General features: G+C 47.5%; 1 protein-coding gene and 1 pseudogene across 1 annotated transcript in view; both read left to right on the top strand.

Moving 5' to 3' along the window:
• TMEM132D (transmembrane protein 132D) overlaps nt 1–3,595 on the top strand; it is an 840,394-nt gene extending 836,799 nt beyond the window's left edge. Inside the window, exon 9 of the mRNA XM_050747678.1 lies at nt 295–3,595. Coding sequence (XP_050603635.1) covers nt 295–1,479 — 1,185 coding nt within the window. The 3' untranslated portion in view covers nt 1,480–3,595. The remainder of the gene's footprint in view (nt 1–294) is intronic.
• The window catches only part of LOC126930551 (protein FAM133B-like), a 1,157,570-nt pseudogene that overhangs the window by 1,081,530 nt on the left and 56,230 nt on the right, over nt 1–19,810 (top strand).

Raw genomic sequence — 19,810 nt, 5'->3', positions numbered from 1 at the left:
CCTTTTAACACCTACGGGAGGAAAAAAAAAAAAAAAGCAAAATCTTCTTATGGATTGTTTAATACCGACCCTCTTTTGTCATTTCGTTGTTTTATTTTGCTTTTTTTGCATCTCTGTGAGAATTCGTTTTCTTTTATACTCTTGGTACTTCTTATCGCTTATTTCTACACTGTTTGAAAGGCTTGTCTTTGTTCTCGTAGCAATATTTTTCCATAGTGTGTCTACTTTACTAAGACTTGGGGCTCAATGAGCCTTTTGGCCCATTTTAATTAACTTACATATTTTTCTCAATAGGAAGCAGCCATCAGTTGCTGGGTCCAGTTCAGTGATGGCTCAGTCACACCCTTGGATATTTATGATGGGAAAGACTTCTCCTTGATGGCCACATCTTTGGATGAGAAGGTGGTCTCCATCCACCAAGACCCCAAATTCAAGTGGCCCATCATTGCTGCAGAAACCGAAGGACAAGGCGCCCTGGTCAAGGTGGAAATGGTTATTAGTGAATCCTGCCAGAAATCCAAGCGGAAGAGTGTGTTAGCTGTTGGAACAGCAAACATCAAAGTTAAATTTGGCCAAAATGATGCTAACCCCAACACCAGTGACAGCAGACACACAGGGGCAGGGGTTCACCTGGAAAACAATGTCAGTGACAGAAGGCCCAAAAAACCCTTGCAGGAATGGGGGAGTCAGGAAGGACAATACTATGGCAGTTCTTCCATGGGACTCATGGAGGGACGGGGCACCACGACAGACAGGTCCATCCTGCAGAAGAAGAAAGGCCAGGAAAACCTTTTCGATAACGACAGCCACTTGCAGACTGTCCCCAGTGACCTCACCAGCTTCCCAGCCCAGGTGGACCTCCCCAGAAGCAATGCGGAAATGGATGGGAATGACCTTATGCAGGCATCCAAAGGGCTGAGCGACTTAGAAATTGGGATGTATGCTTTGTTGGGTGTCTTCTGTTTGGCCATTTTGGTCTTCTTGATAAATTGTGTGACCTTTGCTTTAAAATACAGACACAAACAGGTTCCCTTCGAGGAGCAGGAAGGGATGAGTCACTCTCATGACTGGGTTGGGTTAAGCAACCGGACAGAGCTGTTGGAGAATCACATCAACTTTGCCTCCTCACAAGATGAGCAAATCACTGCCATTGACAGGGGCATGGATTTCGAGGAAAGTAAATATCTCCTCAGCACAAACTCCCAGAAAAGCATCAATGGGCAGCTGTTCAAACCTTTAGGACCCATCATCATCGATGGGAAAGACCAGAAAAGTGATCCCCCAACATCCCCTACCTCAAAAAGGAAAAGGGTGAAATTTACCACCTTCACCGCCGTCTCCTCCGACGACGAGTACCCCACCAGGAACTCCATCGTGATGAGTAGCGAGGATGACATTAAGTGGGTCTGCCAGGATCTGGACCCTGGGGACTGCAAAGAGCTGCACAACTACATGGAGAGATTACATGAAAATGTGTAAGCCAGACACACGCAGACATTGGTTCTCACTCACCTTTCAGCCTTTAATTCCAGGATGTGTAGCAACGGTGCCCCCGGAAGAGAAACAAAGCAACCGGACAAAATAAGGATGACGCTGTCCATGGAGCCTCAGCCAGTGACCCCGGTTCAGCAGCGAGGCCTGGAGTCCGCATCGACGCACACATTCCAGAGTACAGTGTCTTGCTTAAGAGGTTTATCATGCATGGCAAGATTTTTCAGACTTGAAACAAAAACGAGTTTGGAATCACTGAGCATCTGAGTTTCCAGGAAAGAACAGCCTCTCTCTCTCTCTCGAATCAAAGCAATTTGGATATTGTAAAATCCACATGGCTCCAATATTCGATATTGCAGACTACGGGAGAAAAGCGCAACTCAGGTGGAGCATCCATGGATCAATGGGAGGAAGCTGTCCTCGAAACCGGAGCAGCACATCTCGCTGTGAGCGAGATCACGGGCGGTCCAGTGCCGCCGTCCACTGGGGGAGGCATGACTGGGAGTCATTGTCTCTCAAAGGCTGGGCCAGAGCTGGCTCAGATCATGGGCAGGCCAAGGCAGTGGCTGACAAGGACTGAAAGGGAACATGTGGGCTAACAGGCCACAAATACCTTTGTAACTACATGCCAAGGACAAATACACGGACACAAATCCTCTGAGCCCTTCAGGGCACTTCTTTATTTGTAAACTAAGGATACTGGGCATAGAATTTGAATCAGGTTCAAAGAACCAGGCTCTTTTGATTCCTATCAAGTTCACAATGTATCCATTTCTATTCCTCCACTGCATTGCCACCCTCCCCAGAGCAGCTGGTCACCCGTGGGTGGGGGAGGGAGAGGGCAGTTTCTAGTGTTAGCTGAGTCTTTTTTCTCCCTCTGGGTTTTGTGTCAACTCCCAAGTGACATTCTATAAAGAAGCTCCCCCCACAGACCTGGGCGTATGTCCCACGCTGTCCGTCTTTGAAGAGGCTGGTCTCTGGGCATGGGCGGTACTCACAGTGAATTCCACCCCAGGGGATAGACACTCCCTTGCTTTTCTAGAAGGAAAACAGGGCCACTTGGGACGGGTCTTTCACTGTTCATGGCAGATCTCCTGTCCAAGAATGTGCCCTCGAGGCTGTTGAGACAAATCTGGGTGCCTGTGTGGAATGTGCAGGACGTGTGGAGTTGGGGGGTTCTGGGTGTGAATGCGGTGGGTCCAGCAGGAAGCCTGGCCTCGCACACACCGGACAGCACAGAAGCCTTCTTCGCCTTGGAGGTGTGAAGGGATGAGGGGCGTCTGCGTGTGGTGGAGATGCAGGTCTGCAAGCACTTGGTCCTGCAGTCAGCCCCAAAAGGTTTCGCATTGCTTGAGATCAGCATGACTCAGGATATCCCTGAATCCCCTCACTTATGGAGCCTATGAAGATGGGGAGAAGGAGACATCAGCGAATTCCTGCCCCATATCACGCTCACTCCAAGGTAGAGAATGGTGTGTTGGGTGCCAGCCAGATAGGATCCTGAGAAAGATGGTAGGGGGCAGCGGGTGGAGGGCAGAAGAGGCCGTGCTTTTGAATCCATTCCATTTTTCACTCTTTGTCATTTTCTTTCTCTCTGCTCTTTCGATGTCTGTTTTCCAGTCTGTTTGTGTGTCTCTATCTCTCTCCTTCTTTGAACCTATCTCCCTGCTTCCTCTCTGTCTCTAATTTTGAGTGTGTGTCTTTACGCCTTCTCCCTCTCCGTAGAATTGAATTCTCTTTAGATCATGTGTGTGTAAATTTCACCAGTTTACCCTTCCAACCTTAGCCCTCTCCCCTGCAACTGTGGTGCTATCAGTTTGCTCTTGAGACTGGGGTTTCTGCAGCCAGTAAGTCACCTGCTCTTGTCCGTAAGCTTACCTACCTTGTTTGGTTGGGTGATTAAGCTGTCACCCCTTTTGATGAGAACCCTTTGCTTTCAGTAATGTCCTCATATTTCTTTCCATTCTTACCTGTGTCATGTTCTGTTGAGTACTGCAGCCACTGCCCGCTCCCAAATCCATCTACATGTAGAATGTACTGTAGATTGTAAGAATGTAATATATATTTATAAACTTACTGACTGTAAATATAAAGTTTGCATTCAGTGGCTTTATGGCTGTCCTTTGTCCTTCTCCATGCTGACCCCCTCCAAGGGGCTTGCATCAATCGCAAATGGCTCTGCAAAAGCTGTGGCTCTAAATCAAATGCAGATTTAAGGATCCCAGTACAATCCAATTACACCCTTACATCGTGTAGTGCTGCTCTCTGCATCGAGGGGATGTTGACACGTGATGACAAAGTGCATTGTGTACTAAGTGTCTCTCCTTCAGGACCTGAAAGGATTTGCAAATAAATCACACGTGCAGTCCTCTCCTAAAAGCCTACTGACTGATAGTGGTAAGTGGAAACTGTGGCAGGCAAGCATGTATTCCAGCCTTCTTTTGGGCTGGAGTGAGGAAAATTTTCCATCCTTCCTTTGGGTCTTGAGTGTGCATGCACACAATAACTCTGGGCTGGGTTAAAAAGTTGATTGTAGATTCCTTTATCAACTGCAGCCCCAAGACAATTCTACATAACAAGAAGTTGCATGGAATCCTTATATTCATGCAAACAATAGCAAGTGATAGATCAATCTTTTACTCAGCCAGTATTTACTGAGCAGCTACTCTGTACCAGGAATAGCTGTGAGCACTAGAGACAGAGTCATACATACAGCAAACGCACATGCACTTTCAAAAACCTTACTTACATCTATTTGGGTGGGGGGAATAAACAGCACACAAAATAATTTCAGATAGTCTGGGGTTTTTGTTTTTGAGACAGGGTCTTGCTCTGTCTTGTCGCCCAGGCTGGAGTGCAGTGGCACAATCTCAGCTCACTACAACCTCTGCCTCCTAAGCACTGAAGTGATCCTCCCACCTCAGCCTCCCGAGTAGCTGGGACTACAGGCACATGCCACCACACTCAGTGAACTTTTGTAATTTTTGTAGCTATTGGGGGTCTTGCTGTGTTGCCCAGGCTGATCTTGAACTCCTGGGCTCAAGCAATCCTCCCACCTCGGCCTCCCAAAGTGCTGGGATTACAGGTGTAAGCCACGGAACCCAGCCAGTCATAAGTTTTGTAAAAGACAATGAAACTGGTTGCAGAATGGAGAAAATTGAGGCAACATTCAAAACTTTGATAATTTCACCTTAGAAATCTAGATTTCTAGCATCGCTTGAGAATTCAGACACTGGCAAAATGGAGCTGCCAATCTGACTTGGCCCCAGTGGGGCAGAGTGGCACTGAGGTTCGAGTCCTCTCCACCCATGATGTCTTATGGACCCAGAGTTGACCAACTCCATTTATGCTCCATCTCACCACTCTTCTAATAGGTGTTTCTCCCAAGTTACGGCTCTACCCAAAAGTGGGGGAAACAGAGAGGGAAGGAGCCATGTGTTTTCAAGATCATTCAGAAAGAGCTCATTGCTTTATGAAAGGGAAGAAAATTCCTGTGTGTCTCCTAGGCAAATATAGAATGTCATTGTCCACAGAACACAACTGAAGATGCCATTACAATGCAAACCGTCATGCGATCTGTGTGCCCAGAATGCAAGAAAGAACTGATAGGAAAATCTGAACTGAAATGTCCACGAGGTGTCTTTTCGAGTGTGAATAAATAAGTGATGCGGGGTGGTTTCTCTCGCACCTGGCTGGTTCGCTCTCTGACGCCACCTGCGGGGCCCCTGGAGGCACTGAGTTTCCCAAACTCCCAAGGAAGATGGTGCTGGAAGCTGGAGGGCTGCCGGCCTCATCAGCATCTCTGTGGGGGTCTGTCCCTCGCGGCTTCTCAGTTCCCTCCCTGGACTGCGGCTACAGGTACTTTACCATAACTAAGTACCACAAACTGGGCAGCTTAAATAACAAATGTATTGCCTCACTTTTCTGGAAGCTTGAAGTCTGAGCTCAGTGTGTAGGCAGAGCTGGTTGCCTCAGAGGGTTTCTGGGGGAACTCCTGCAGGTCCCTCCCAGCTCCTGCGGTTGCTGGCATCCTTAGTAGTCCTTGGCTTATAGAAGCATCCCTCTACTCTCTGCCTTCAGCTTCATGTGACAGACTCCCTGTGTGAGTGTCCATGTCCAAATGTCCTCCTTTTTGTGAGCCGGGGATCTCACTTTGCTACCCAGGCTGGAGTACAGTTGTGTGATCAACTCTCACTGCTGCCTCAACCTCCTGGGCTCAAGCAGTCCTCCCACCCTAGCCTCTCAAGTAGCTGGGACTACAGACACACACCACCACACCTAGCTATTTTTTTTTAATTTTTTGTAAATATCGAGTCTCACTATGTTGCCCAGGTTGGTCTCAAACTCCTGGCCTCAAGCAATCATCCTGCCTTGGTCTCCCAAAGTGCTGGGATTACAGGATAAGCCACCATGCCCAGCTCCAAATTTCCCCAAGGAAACTAGAGCCCACTGTACTCCCATATGACCTCATCTCAGCTAATTACATCTGCAGTGACCCTATTTCCAAACAAAGTCATCTTCTGATACTGGGCATTAGGACTTCCACTATGAATTTGGGGTGGGGGAGACACAGTTCAATCCATAACACCAACCACTGGTCCTAAGGTCCTAGGCAGCTAAGCCTGTGCACAAGCCGAGGGCAGCCAGTTGTGACGGCCCTGGCACTGGGTTGGTGGGGCCCACTGGCCTTCCAGGAATGTGTCTTACCCCTCAGAGCCTCGCCCTACCCTCGGTTTCACACCCGTTTTACAAATGAGTCTCTGCTAAGGACACCCTGGGAGTGTAAGTAAACAATATATCTTTTTCTTCTGGGAAAGCTCAGAACTGTGAATTAATTACCCAATTGGCACTTCCCAAGGTGCAGTCATTAGCTCCTTGCCACCCTTTGTTTTGCCCTTGCAGCAGCAAATGATGCTCTGGCAGGAAGATGGGTGTCCCCCAGTGGAGACTGGCATCCTCTGAGCCGGTGATTACTGTGGATGACTGCTCCGGCGGGTGGAGAGGGGAGGCAGAGGTGAGAAGTGCTACAGGCCAGAGGCCCAATGCAAGCGTGACTTGGATCGGCGGAATCTCTGCCTGGCCAACAGGTCCTTCTTCTCAAGCACACTGTGACACGCCTTCCCCACATCTGACCCCAAACGATATGTGTATATGGGAAAACATGCTGATCTGTTCATCAGAAAGTCAGAGATAGGAGAATGCAGGGTCTGTCCTTAGCACAAAGGCTACCTGTGTTGTGGGAGATATATTGGTTTCCTGGGGCCATCATAACAAATCACATAACAAAGCAAACAGGGCTGCTCACAGCAACCAGAATTTATTCTCCAAAGTCCATAGTCACGATGTTGGCAGAGGTGGTTCCTTCCAGGTGTTATGAGGTCAAATCAGCCCCATGCCTCCTCTTCCGGCTTTGGGCGGCTCATGGCAATCTGGGGTCTCCTGGCTGGTGCACACATCACTCTAGTCCCTGCCTCTGTCATCACATGACCCTATCTCCCTATGAGTCTTTGCGTCCAAGTTTTCTTCTCTTAAGCAATTCAGTCGCTGGATTTTGGATATACCCTAATTCGTATGACTTCATCTTACCTTGATGACATCTGCAAAGACCCTATTTCCAGATAAGGTCACATTCACAGGGACTAAGAGGTAAGACTTCCACATATCTTCCTGGGGGACGCATTCCCATACACTCCAGGGAGAAAGAAGTCCCCACGGCAGAGAAGTTGTTCTGTCTTCCTGTTTGCTTTAAAGAGAATCCTTTCATTGCAAGTGATTTAAAAACTAAAGTGGGCTTAAGGGAAAAACAGCAGGAGTGAGGAAGAGGATGTGTTACTTTCTAGGATGGAAAAAGCAGTGGTGCATCCAACGTCTGTCCGGGATGATTGGTCCAGGGGCTCCCTGTCTCTTCTCTCTGTTTTCCTCTGTATTTGCCTATTCGTCTTCATTCTCGGACAGCCCATTCTACGTAGCAGCCTCCGGAAGCTCTAGACTTGGTATTAAAGTCGTGCAGGTAACAATCGCAGAGCAAAGACAGTTAACTCCCAACACGTTCAAAAAAAGTCCTCCATTGCCTCCTATTGGCTGGCGTGAGTTACTGGCTAAACATAGTCAGATCTGTTGACGGAATGGCCCAGGCCTGGTCACAAGTACCTCACCCCAGCCCTGGCACCTGGAGAATGAGGAGCAAGTCCTCATCTAAACCACAGCAGAGAGACTAGGAGTAGAGGTTCCAAAGGCAGCATGGAAACACTTTCCCGTTAACTGGGGAGATGTATGCTGTTCTTGCAAAGCAATGCACCCCAGTGTGCCCTTTCACTGCCTCCTCCTGGCTTCTGTGCCCCCAGATCCCATTCCCACGAGTTTTGCTGTCTAGACATTCAAGAAGACTCCTGAGCCAATATTAAAGGACCCCAGAGAATGCTGGGCCATGGTGAAGACTGGGAGTCAGCCCCTTCACCGAAAACCTCTGTGGGGGCCCCTGCAGAGACCCCGTCCTGTCTGGCCCAGTGCCCGTGAGCGCCCCCTGCAGGGCCGGCACTCCGTGCAGCTGTTCTTTCGGCCAGAAATTCAAGCCAGACCTTGAATTTCTCACAGCTGTTCTTCCTGATGTTGAATCAAGCCTGACTCACCAATTATGCTAATAGACTCAGAGCCCGGTGGCCGATGATTGTCTTACGACTTTAAAAGCTTCCGCCTGGCTCTTCTTTGTTCCCCCTGCAGGCAGAGCATTGTGAGGCCCCTGGGTGAATCTTCTAAGTGGGCAATGTTTTTCTAAATGAAAATTAACAGAGTGACCTTTAAAAAACATGATTTAAATCATGTCACTCCTGGTTTAAAACCCTCCAGTAGAGGCCCATAATTCCTAGAATAAAATCTGGACTCCATCATATGCGGTCTTATGTGATGCAGAGCTGCCTGCCACCCACCCTCACGCCCACCGCCCGCCCACTCGCTCACTGCAGCTCCAACCCCACCGGTTTCCTTCTGTCTGTTCCTCTGTCAAAAGAAGCGCACTCCCGGCTGGGCGCGGTGGTTCACGCCTGTAATCCCAGCACTTCGGGAGGCCGAGGTGGGCAGATCACCTGAGGTCAGGAGTTCGAGACCAGCCTAGCCAACATGGCGAAAGCCCATCTCTACTAAAAATACAAAAATTAGCCAGGCATGGTGGTGGGCGCCTATAATCCCAGCTACTTGGGAGGCTGAGGCAGGAGAGTCGATTGAAGCTAGGAGACGGGAGATTGCAGTGAGCCAAGATTGAGCCACTACACTCTAGCCTGGACGATAGAGTGATACTGCACCTCAAAAAAAATAATAAAAGAAAGAAAAAAGAAGCAGCGCACTCCCACCTCAAGGCCTTTGCCCGTACTGCTGCTTTCTGGAACTCTATTCCCCCAGATTCTCAAGGTCTCACCCCTCCCCATCATGCATGTCTTGGCTCATACTTCTATTCCTAAGAGAACACATTAGAGCAGCCTCACCCCTCCCATGCCATTTTCTTCCACTCTGATCATCTTATATAGTTCATAGCATTTAGAGCACCCTGAAATTGTTCTGTTTGCTTTTAGCTTATTGTGTGTCTTCCCTAGTAGAATGTGAGTTCCAGTGGAGTAAGGAGATAGTTCAATCTGTTCCCTGCTATATACCCTGTGACTAGAGTCATGCCTACAAAGAGTCAGCAATCAATAAACATTTTTTGAATGAATGGTTGCATGGCCAGATGATGGTGGATTGGAGGATGGGTGGATGGATGGATGAATGGTTGAAGGCTCATTGGATGGATGGATAGTAGATGGTTGGATGGTGGATGGATAAATGGATGGATGAAAGTTGACTAGATGAATAGATGAATGGTGGGTGGTTGGATGGATGGATGGATGGATACAGGGATGGATGAAGTTTGATTAGATGGATAGATGGTGGATGATGATGGATGGATGAATGGATGGACAGACAGATAATAAATGGCTTACAGAGCATGAATGATGAAAGCACAATCAGATAAATTTAACTGAGCCACCTAGTGAGAACCAGGAGACTGAATGCTGCCTGAGGATTGATTTTATATAGTCCAGTTGCTCTGCTGTATGGACGTGACACTAGCTTCTTTCACTGGGCCAAAGACAAGCCTTCATTATCTCAGTACTGGTCATTTCAGGGGAGACAAAAATAAATTAGATGCAATTTCTTCCCTCAAGAGACACAGAAAATGAAACCTCTTCTCATCTCTTTCTATAGCAACCTTGCTGGCTTTCTTTCTAGGCCTAGCCCTCTGTGAATGAAGCATGGTTTAAATGAAACATCCCTTCCTCCCCAGATTAACCTTACTTAATGGAAGCCTTCCCCTTAACCAGGTTTCTGCCAGTCATATTCCATACAGTTGATAACTCCAGTCTACTGGTGAGTAGACATTTTCCTGGCTGTTTCAAGTTTCCAAGAAAAGGGAGGAGGCTCTCTTCTTCCTCTATAGCCCCCCCCCAGTACTTGATACACGTTTGGACCTGGGAGTTGAAGCACAGACAGTAGTGCCCAATGCAATTCCCAGCTGCCTTGCAGTTCAGGTGGGGGCACGCAGCTAATTCTTGGGAATAGCCATGAACAGTAATGAGAGCTGTCACTTCCAATGAGAACAGGTAAGAGCCAGTGTGAGTTCTCCATGTGCATGTTGACACATGGCATCACACAAGGGAACCTGGAGAGCACCTCGTCCTCATCAGACTCTTTTCAGCAAGAAACAGACCTTTGTTCTGCAATACCACTGGTATTTTGGGTTATTTACTACTGTAGCAGCCCGCCCCCTGACCTGATGAATACAATACTTATTAATTTATCAGATGCTGCTCGGCTTAGTGAGTGGTTGCAATCTGACGAGCACATCTTCATGTGGAAGCGGCAACTTGGTGGGAAAGGCAAGGGTTGGATTCAGGCCAAACTTGGTTACTTTCCCTTTTAAGGTTCTGCCTGATCTGGGCGCCCATGAAGTCTTGACCTGAAGGAGCAGAACAAATGCATCATCCTGAACGTGAAGAGGTCTCCCGAGGCCTCATTGTGGTTTTTATTAGCAGCTGCAGGAAAGCGACAGTTGCCTGCCTTGCTCCTCGCACTCATGGCGGGTGTGAGCTCATTAGTCTGTTCACTGTCTGCTTTGCTCTGTCTGCAGTGATGCTGCCCAGAAGCCTGACTTTCCCCAGAAGGCCCCTGTGCTGGCCAGTCCTCCAGCTGTCCTGCCTGCCCTGCTCCCTTCCTGCTCCATGCAGATGTGCGTTAGTGTGGGAAGGGCTGACCCAGCTCGGAAGAGTCAGGCTCTTCTGGGCTGCACGTCCTTGCGCCTCCCCACAACTTCCTGGACACGGCAAGCAGCTTAAGGTCAGGAAACAGCAGACCCGGAGCTCCGTGCCAGCTGCCTCTCCTTCTGAGAGTGGCAGATGCGAGCCACCTTCCAAGCTCAAACCTCAGCGTGGCCTCTGCTGCTCAAAGAAAATTGGAGGCTGCCAACGGCTCCTGTGCTCCCCATTCGTTTTTGAAGTATTTTATGATGCTAAGATCTGATTCCGTAATTACAGCCAGGAAACAAACACAAGTCACTCTTGTCCCTGAGCCTCCAGTTCATCATTATAACATGGAGAGAATGTCACTCGGACTGGGCACCCTTTGAAAAGGCCTTGCAGCTGGTAAAGGTCTGTGTGCACCCCCCAACTTTTCACAATGTATTGGTGGCTCTGCCTGAGCACACCTCTGTGGACCCCAATTCCTGTGGTTTGGTTGGTGGTTACTGCTGCCCCTTAAGACACACCCTTTTCTCATCTGTACGTCCAAAGCTTTTTTTACTCCCCAACTTCCACTTCCGTGACCCCAGCTGAGCCCCACGACTTCAGTCTGTGCCCGCTGCTTCCCTGTGCCAAGCCTTTGCTAGAGCAGGTGAGCCCCATCCCACCACAAGTCCGGGCCACCTCATTAAAGTGGCTGGAGTGACCTTACAGGGACAGCCACAGTACCTCCACCAAGCAGCAGCCTGTTCTTGGCATGCATGCAGGAAGAGCTGTTCAAACAAAAAAACACTCAGCAGAGGTGACCATCTTGAATTGGACACAAGGGTCCCCGAGACTGTGTTATGTGGCATCGTCTGGCTAAGAGCTGGCTCTACCTTGGCCAGCCCTTGGCCTTCCCCTAGCCTGGTGGGTCTGTAGAGAAGCTGGAGTTACTTAAGCCCACGGCCTCAAGCCAGCCTTCTCTTGAACTCCAGGCCTTGTAACAAAACAGATCGTGGTCTTCCAGCCTCAAGAAGGGTAGTGAAGGCTACACCCCAGAAAAGAGATGAATGCCAATGAAAACAGAGACTTTTGTCCTTCCCAGCAGGTCGACAGAGGTCCCAGAAGACAAAATCACCAGTGCCTTCTTCTATCGCTATCATTTTAGGAGGATGTAGACCAAGAATATCTCTCAAGTCATCAGATTAAGCTAAATATCTCAGTGCATAATTTCCCTTTTCAAAATTTCCATTGCTCCATGAAAAGGAACCATCCCTGTCCACCTTCAGGGTGGGTTTTCTGGGCCACTCTGTCCTGAAAGGGCGGGAGGTTCCTTCCCATCCTCCTCCTGCCCTGGCACCTGCAGTGGCTTCAGACACCACACGAAGTAGGCTTTGCTGCTCTCTCAGGGTGGTTCCATCCATTCCCAAGGGGCATTCTCCCCGCCATGACTGTCACCTATGATTTACCATGGGGAGGACAGTCACCGAGCCTGGAGGGGCCCTGGAGCAGAGCTCAGGCAGCTGTAAGTGAGACGACTTCTCGAGTTATATTTTTCTCCTTCAATAAATAAACAAAATCTAAATCCTCCCAGTTTTAAAGAGCCTCGAGGAATATGCAGAACTCACTGTTGTCCCTTAGGTATTTGAAAATAACTGTGCTTAACAACAGCAACAAAAATCATCTGGATCCATGGCCTAGCAAATTCCTGCTTCTTCCCTACTTTTGAGATGCTTTAAAGTATACCAAGGTTTTGAAAATAATTCCCCATCTGTCTCGCTGCTCCTCAAATAACTGAGATGTAATCAATATGTACAATTAAAATTTTCCATTTGTTGATATATAATTGGACAGACAAATAGCCTGAGCTCTAAGTGTCAATATATAGATCTTGGCAAGGAGGATAATCTGCTGCGAGCAGCTATTAATCATATCGTACACCTGCTTGGGAGGATTTCAGTAACTTTGTGTTGGAGAATATGAATCATTGGAGATTCCAGTCCATTAAAGATTCTAGTCTTGATCTTCAGGCTCCAAACGTCAAAGGAATTTTATCAGAGTCACACAGCTAGCAAGTAGCAAAGCTACATATTTTGGGTAACCAGTGATTACTGGGTAGGGCATAATAGCTTCCGAACCCCTTTTTTATTACCTTCACAAATTCCCTGGGGCATCACCTGTCCTCCTTGGGCATATTCTTGATAGAACAGTAAAGGCCAGTGGCTGAGCTTTTGCCACAGAAGTTAAAGGGTTGGGGCCTTCCTGCCAGCACTGGGTGCCCGGCCAGCAGGTGGGCGCAGCCTGATCCAGGGGAACCAGGCAGACGCTCTTTCGTGGGCCAGGGACTCTCAAACAAATGACCCAGGGACAAAGGAGCAGAGAGAATGCCCCCATCCCACCAGGAGCAACTTGCCCAGTTGTTCCTGCTTGGGATCATTCCACAGTGTCTGCCTTCCAGCCTCCAAAGCTACCCTGTTCCCTGTCTATTTCCAAACACCCTGGTGATTCTGCGAGTTCCCAGTGGCTGTCCAGTAAAGTGTATTTTACTTTAGTAATAAGGTCCATTTCTTGCTTACAACTAAACATCCTATCTGATAAAACTGGTCTTCCTCTCAGATGCTGCCTGACAAGAAAAGGACGTCTTTTGTCTCTATGTGACATCCAGGCCACCGTCAGCTGGGGAATCTCGGATGCCCTACATTTTGATAAGGCCCCATATCAGATAGGGTACAAGCCACACTTCCAGGGAAAAGAAAATTGAGACATTTATTTCAAGTGCTGGTTTAGAAAGGAATGGTCCATGGCCAGGGGAGGCTCCGCCTCTGACTCACAAGCTCATCTAGGGATGCATTTCCTTCTACCGAGATGCTCCTCCAAGAATCACCCTCACCTACAGCCTTGCTCCACCCCAGCACTGCTGGCATTTTGGGGTGGGTGATCCTCCATGGGGGGACCGTCCCGCACATCACACGGTTTGTTGTAGCACCCCCTGGCCTCCACGCACCAGAGCCAGTCACCCCTGCCACTGGGACAAAACTAGGTCACAACCTCAGTGCCCTCATTCCAGCCCGCAGGGAGAAAGGAGGAAATAAAAGGCAGTGGTGGCTGAGCGAGCTCCTTTAGGACCTGGCCAATGCCGGGCCCCTCCCTCTGCTCCATTAGCACCAACTTGTCCCTGGTCACTCCAGCTAGAGGGGAGGCGGGAGGCGTCTCCAGCTGAGCGGCGTGAGCCTGGCTAAAGCACAGGGGGTCTTTTTGCTAAATAAAGGGGAGAAGTCATAGATTCTGGAAACAAAGAGCAGTCTCTGTCGCAAGCCCTGACAGACCACTCCAAATGCCCGTCTCACGGGATCAACGAGAGGCAGGGCAGAGAGGCCTGGATTCAGGTTACCTCAGCTGGATATGTGTGGAGATCATTATGTACGCACATGTGTTTAACACACATACACACAGCACACATATAAAGCATACATGTGCATAATACATACATGCACACATATACTTATGTTTATATAACACATCACACATATACATTGTACATGCATGTACGTTGTTATATGTGTATTTACACTCATGTATATACATAGAAAACTCCCATGTACATAACATACATGCACACATATATGCATAAATAACACACATATTTAACATATATATATATATACTGTTTCTTGGGTTCTCTAGGAACGGGAGACCTAGAACATAGAGAGATTGTAAGAAAAGTCAGTGGGCATCATCTCAAATGGGCAAAAGTATACTCGCCATTGCTGCAGCAAAGCCAGTGGGTTCAGAGCAGGAGCTTTGGGGTCATAGGGACACGGATTTGAGCTTGCTGCTGGTGCTAATAACCCCATGGTACAGAAGATGCAATGAAGGTTTAAAGAGCGGAGGTTTTGAGGGCAGACAGTCACTGGTTGGAATCTATGCTCTACCATTTCCTAGCTGAGGAAGTTTACTGACTCTCTATTCCTTGATGACTATTCCCTTGTTTACTTCACTCTAATCCTCAATCATTTCGTATGTGAAATGGGATGATAGTTGTGCAAACATCATAGGGTTGTGAGGAGGGGTAAGGAAATGGTGCACATTGGCTGGCTATAGGAAGCGTTCAGTAAACAGGAGGTATCACAGCTGTAAATAGTACCAGGTTAGCCCTTCACGGATGCTGAGGGGTGGATTATAGCACTGGGCTAGGTCAGTGGTTCCTGAGACCTACTTGGAGAAGAGCTTTTACAAAATCTAGATAGAAAAGCACCCCCTGTCCGAGGAATTTGCAGTTGATTCATTGGGGCAGGGCCTAGGAGTTTATTTGTAAAGGCTTCCCCCAGCTGATTCTGATGTACAGCCAGGTTTGGAAAGTGGCCTTCCAATGCTAAAAGTTTATATTCCAATTATTTAACTTCACTCTCTGCCCTTTTATCTTCATGCCAGAAACCCCAGCCTTGGTGCCTTCCCAAGCCATTAATAAGCATTTACGACTCTGCCGTCCTTCCTCCTTCCAGTCCTGATCAATAGTTCTCCTCTTAGTATTTGGCACTCCCCTTCATGCACTGGGCAAGCTCTCAAGGTCAGTGATGGGCAAAGAATCTTCTCTTTAAACAATAGTGCTGACCTGCAGGATTCTCTGTTCTGAACCATTCTGCGGTGACTGGATTTAAAGCAGTCCTCTGCTCTATGTGCACGGCAGAGTAAGACGGGAGCCACACCCAGTAGAATGCTGTTGGGTAGACCAGCGCCGAATGCTGCAGAGGTGTGGCGAGCAAATGAATTCAGTGCAGAGGGTGGCTGCCGGCCCCAGACACTGCTGCCACCGATGAAGAATGAGCCTCCAGACGTCGGCTGCGAGGAGCTCCACTCCTGTATGGAGCCCGCATGCAGTTACTCAGACAGCTCGCCAAGTGACCCCCAGTTACTCAGACAGCTCACCAAGTGACCCCCAGAAAAGAGACAAGACTTGACTCTTCAAAGTACATGAGGTAATTTATCCTACAATTGGACCTGTGCATCTGCACAACAGATAAAGGCATCAGGTTATTTCCTGCAGAGCTTACTGTCCTGATGAAACACTGGGAACAACCTAAATGGCCTTCAGTAGGAAGCTAGCGAAGGAGTTCCTGGGGCTCTCTGCTTCTGTGGGGTTGTGACAGCACCTCAGTCCCCATGGACATAGTACTGGTTTCCAAGGCTGTAAAGGGCTGATATGGGCTCTCCCGGCCTTGTGTGGACCCCATAAGTGTCTCCAAGCTTCAAGGCCGGTGTGGACTCCATTGTCTAGTGGTGTGGACTGGTATAATGGGTTTATTACAGCGAGAAGCCCCAATTCTTCTCCCCATGTGCACACCACTTCCCTCTTTTCAGTTTGAAATATTTAATAAAGATTCTATGTACTCAACGCATACAACATACTTTGATATTATATATACATTGCATAGTTATTTTCAATATATCTCTGAACTCTATTGGTGGGGCGGGGAGTGTATTTCTCCACGTTTTGAATCTCAGCTGACCTTTCCACTTGCCTTAGTTCACAAAATACAGTCGGTGTAATATTGTGCCAGTTCCAAATCTACGTGTCAAGAACCCTTGAATGCTCCTGCTCATTCTTTAGAACTTTCTGGCTCCATATTAACAAGTCCAGGCTAGCTTGCTGAGGAATGAGTCATGTAGAACAGTTGCTCTTGTCAAGGCTGCAAACATAAGACAGCGCAGCCAGCTGACCACAGAAACCTCAGTAAACTCAGCCAAGATTTAAGAACTGTCCAGCCAATGCACAGATGCATGTATTGAATAAATGTTTATTAATAGTGGGTTTAGCGCTTGTGGGTTTAGTGCTTGTATATCGGGCTTAGTGCTTGTATATTATGCAGCAGGAGCTAACTGATACATCTGGGTAGGGCTATGGTGGTTCTCTAATCTTTATTATAGAGTCAATGTGGCTTCCTGTTACCACACAGTATTCTATAGGACCCAGAGTATAAAGGATCTGTGGAGTCTCTTCTCTGGACACACAAAGTCACCCCAGACTTCCAGGACCCCCACATATGCCCCAGGAGCAGAAGATTCAGACCTCACCATCATCAAAATAAGTGTCTCTGGCACTACGATGATCTCTGGGGAAGAAGGCATGGGCAGCTGTGATCCAGAGCCAGCAGAACAGTGGCTATCATTGTGGTTGGCTTTTTCAGTGGGGATATTAAGGTTTACAAGGGAAGTCACTGTCATCAGTTAACACAGGTGGTGACACATGGCAAAGACAAGGTTGGAATCTGGATGGCAACATTGTCTCCATACTGTCCCCCTGGGGCAGAAAACTCAAGTACCTGCCAGGGCCAGCCAGGTAATGAAATGTGTGAGTCGTCAGACCTGACTGCATTTTCTTCAGCACAGAAGCACGTTGCTTGCATATTAAACAGGTGCACAGAATCTTTACTTACACAGAGAATTAGCCTCTCTATCACTGTTCTTGGAACACAAGAATGATGGGCTTCCCTCTTGACTCTCCCATAAGAAACACATGAGCACACACATCATGATATATAGCAACTGACAATTGGGTTTAGTGTCAGAAAGACAATTAAAAGGGGTAGGGATTGAGGAGATGTTTTTCTAAAAGGGGTGACCACCCCCTACACACTGGGCATGTGGAAATGCAAGCTCAGTGTCTTCAAGCTTTTCAAATTTTCAGGAGAATCAGGAAGTTTCAATCTGTATGTGAAACCTTCAGATAGGCAATTCTTCGTAGCTATCTAACAAATAAATCATGTTGGGATTGTAGGAAATAATAAATGAAGGAGGTTATACTCTTTGACAGTGTGGTTAAAATAAAAATAACAGGTAAAGTGAATTGAGTGCTCATAAACACGATGTTAAGCAAAAGAAGACACAAAAGAGCAATATACTATATGATTGCATTTGTAGGAAGGTCAACAACAGGCGAAATAACATATAATGATATGAGTCCAAATAGTGATTACTGTCAAGGTTATATTGCCTAGAAGGGGTATGAGAAAGCCTTCAAGGAGTACTGCTAATGTCCTATATCTTAATTTGGGTGGTGGTTTCATGGGTGGTTACATATTTAAAAATTTGTAGGCTGGGTGCAGTGGCTCATGCCTGTTATCCCAGCACTTTGGGAGGCTGAGACAGGCAGATTGCTTAAGCTCAGGAGTTCAAAACCAGCCTGGGCAACATGGCAAACCCTGTCTCTTCAAAAAATACAAAAGTTAGCCAGCTGTGGTGGTACACGCCTATAGTCCCAACTACTTGGGAAGCTAAGGTGGGAGGATCACTTGAGCCCAGGAGGTCGAGATTGCAGTGAGCCAAGATCATGCCACTGCATTTCAGCCTGGGCAACAGAGTAAGATTCTGTCTCAAAAATAAAAATAAATACAAATTTTAACAAATTGAAAATAAAAATATGCAGTTCTGTGCATTTTCCTAAACTTAAATTATAGCTCTATCAATATAACAAAAATGATAATAATATAAACTATAAACAACTGTATGTTATAAATATAAAAAAAAGAAAAATAAGTGAAATGTATTGAGCACTATGTGGCAAACACTGATCAAGGATAGTTCACATATTTCATTCTCACAACTACCCTATGGTGGCAAATTTTACCATCCCTAATCTATAAATGAGAAAATCGAGGTTCATAAAAACCATGGAACTTTCCCAAGTTCATGCAGCTCATACATAGCAGATGTGGGCTATGAAATTAGTGCACCTGGCCCTAGAGCCTGCATTCATAACTCCCATCCTATGCACAGGCGTGGTGTGCCTGCACACTCTCACACATACACCCTCAAGGTAACAAACCCAACTTATATCTCTATATGCCCACTATAGAGAGGACCCAATTTAATTTCCTCTTTTTACATTTTTGTTTACAAAGCATTCAGCTGTTCAAGTGAGGCTATAACTTCTAAGTGATTCAGAGTTTTCTGCAGCTGAAAACAATGCATGTTTCCTGTCATTTATATCCATAGATAAAATGTCCTGTGTGAAAAGTTATCATATTAATTGCAGCTTCTCAATTTGTTAACTGGGCTGGGCGAGTAGTGACCATGCATTTACAACACCAAGGCTGAGCACAGAAGTCACCCAACCTGGTCATTACCACTACAAGGCAGGGGCCGATGGGCGGATCTGTCCATGGTGCTGATTGACCCACTAGAGAATAAACAAGGCTATTCCCGCCCATCCAGATGCAAGTTCTGGTTTTTTCCCATGCTCTGAAGAGGAGGAGTCTAGGATCAAGATCACTTGAGACAAATTGGATTCTATTTTCAAGGGGGATCAGGGTGAAGTTGGCTAAGCTTTTCCAAAAGCTGTACTTGAGGAGGTGGCGGCAAGGCAAGGTTTAAGTAGACCCATGAAGAATAGAGGTTGAGGCTTGATTAAAGAAAAAAAAAAAAGAGAGAATTAAGAAAAAGTACTTGGGGGGTGGAGCAAGATGGCCGAATAGGAACAACTCCAGTCTCCAGCTCCCAGTGCGAGCGACACAGCAGACAGGTGATTTCTGCATTATCAACTGAGGTACAGGGTTCATCTCACTGAGTGCCAAACAATCGGTGCTGGTCAGCTGTTGCAGCCCAACCAGCGAGAGCTGAAGCAGGGCGAGGCATCGCCTCACCTGGGAAGCGCAAGGGGGAAGAGAATCCCTTTTCCTAGCCAGGGGAACAGAGACACACAACACTTGGAAAATCAGGTAACTCCCACCCCAATACTGCGATTTAAGCAAACGGGCACACCAGGAGATTATATCCCACACCTGGCCGGGAGGGTCCCACGCCCATGGAGCCTTCCTCATTGCTAGCACAGCAGTCTGTGATCTAACCGCAAGGCAGCAGCGAGGCTGGGGGAGGGGCGCCCGCCATTGCTGAGGCTTAAGTAGGTAAACAAAGCCCTGGGAAGATCCAACTGGGTGGAGCTCACAGCAGCTCAAGAAGGCCTGCCAGTCTCTGTAGACTCCACCTCTGGGGACAGGGCACAGCTAAACAACAACAACAAAAAAAAAAAAAAAAAAGGAAAGAAAAGAAAAAGAAAAAAAAGGGCAGCAGAAACCTCT

Source organism: Macaca thibetana, chromosome 11, assembly GCF_024542745.1.
Source record: "Macaca thibetana thibetana isolate TM-01 chromosome 11, ASM2454274v1, whole genome shotgun sequence".
Lineage (NCBI taxonomy): Eukaryota > Metazoa > Chordata > Mammalia > Primates > Cercopithecidae > Macaca > Macaca thibetana.
The sequence above is the reverse complement of the archived record's forward strand: the minus strand, read 5'-3'. Positions and strand labels throughout refer to the sequence as shown.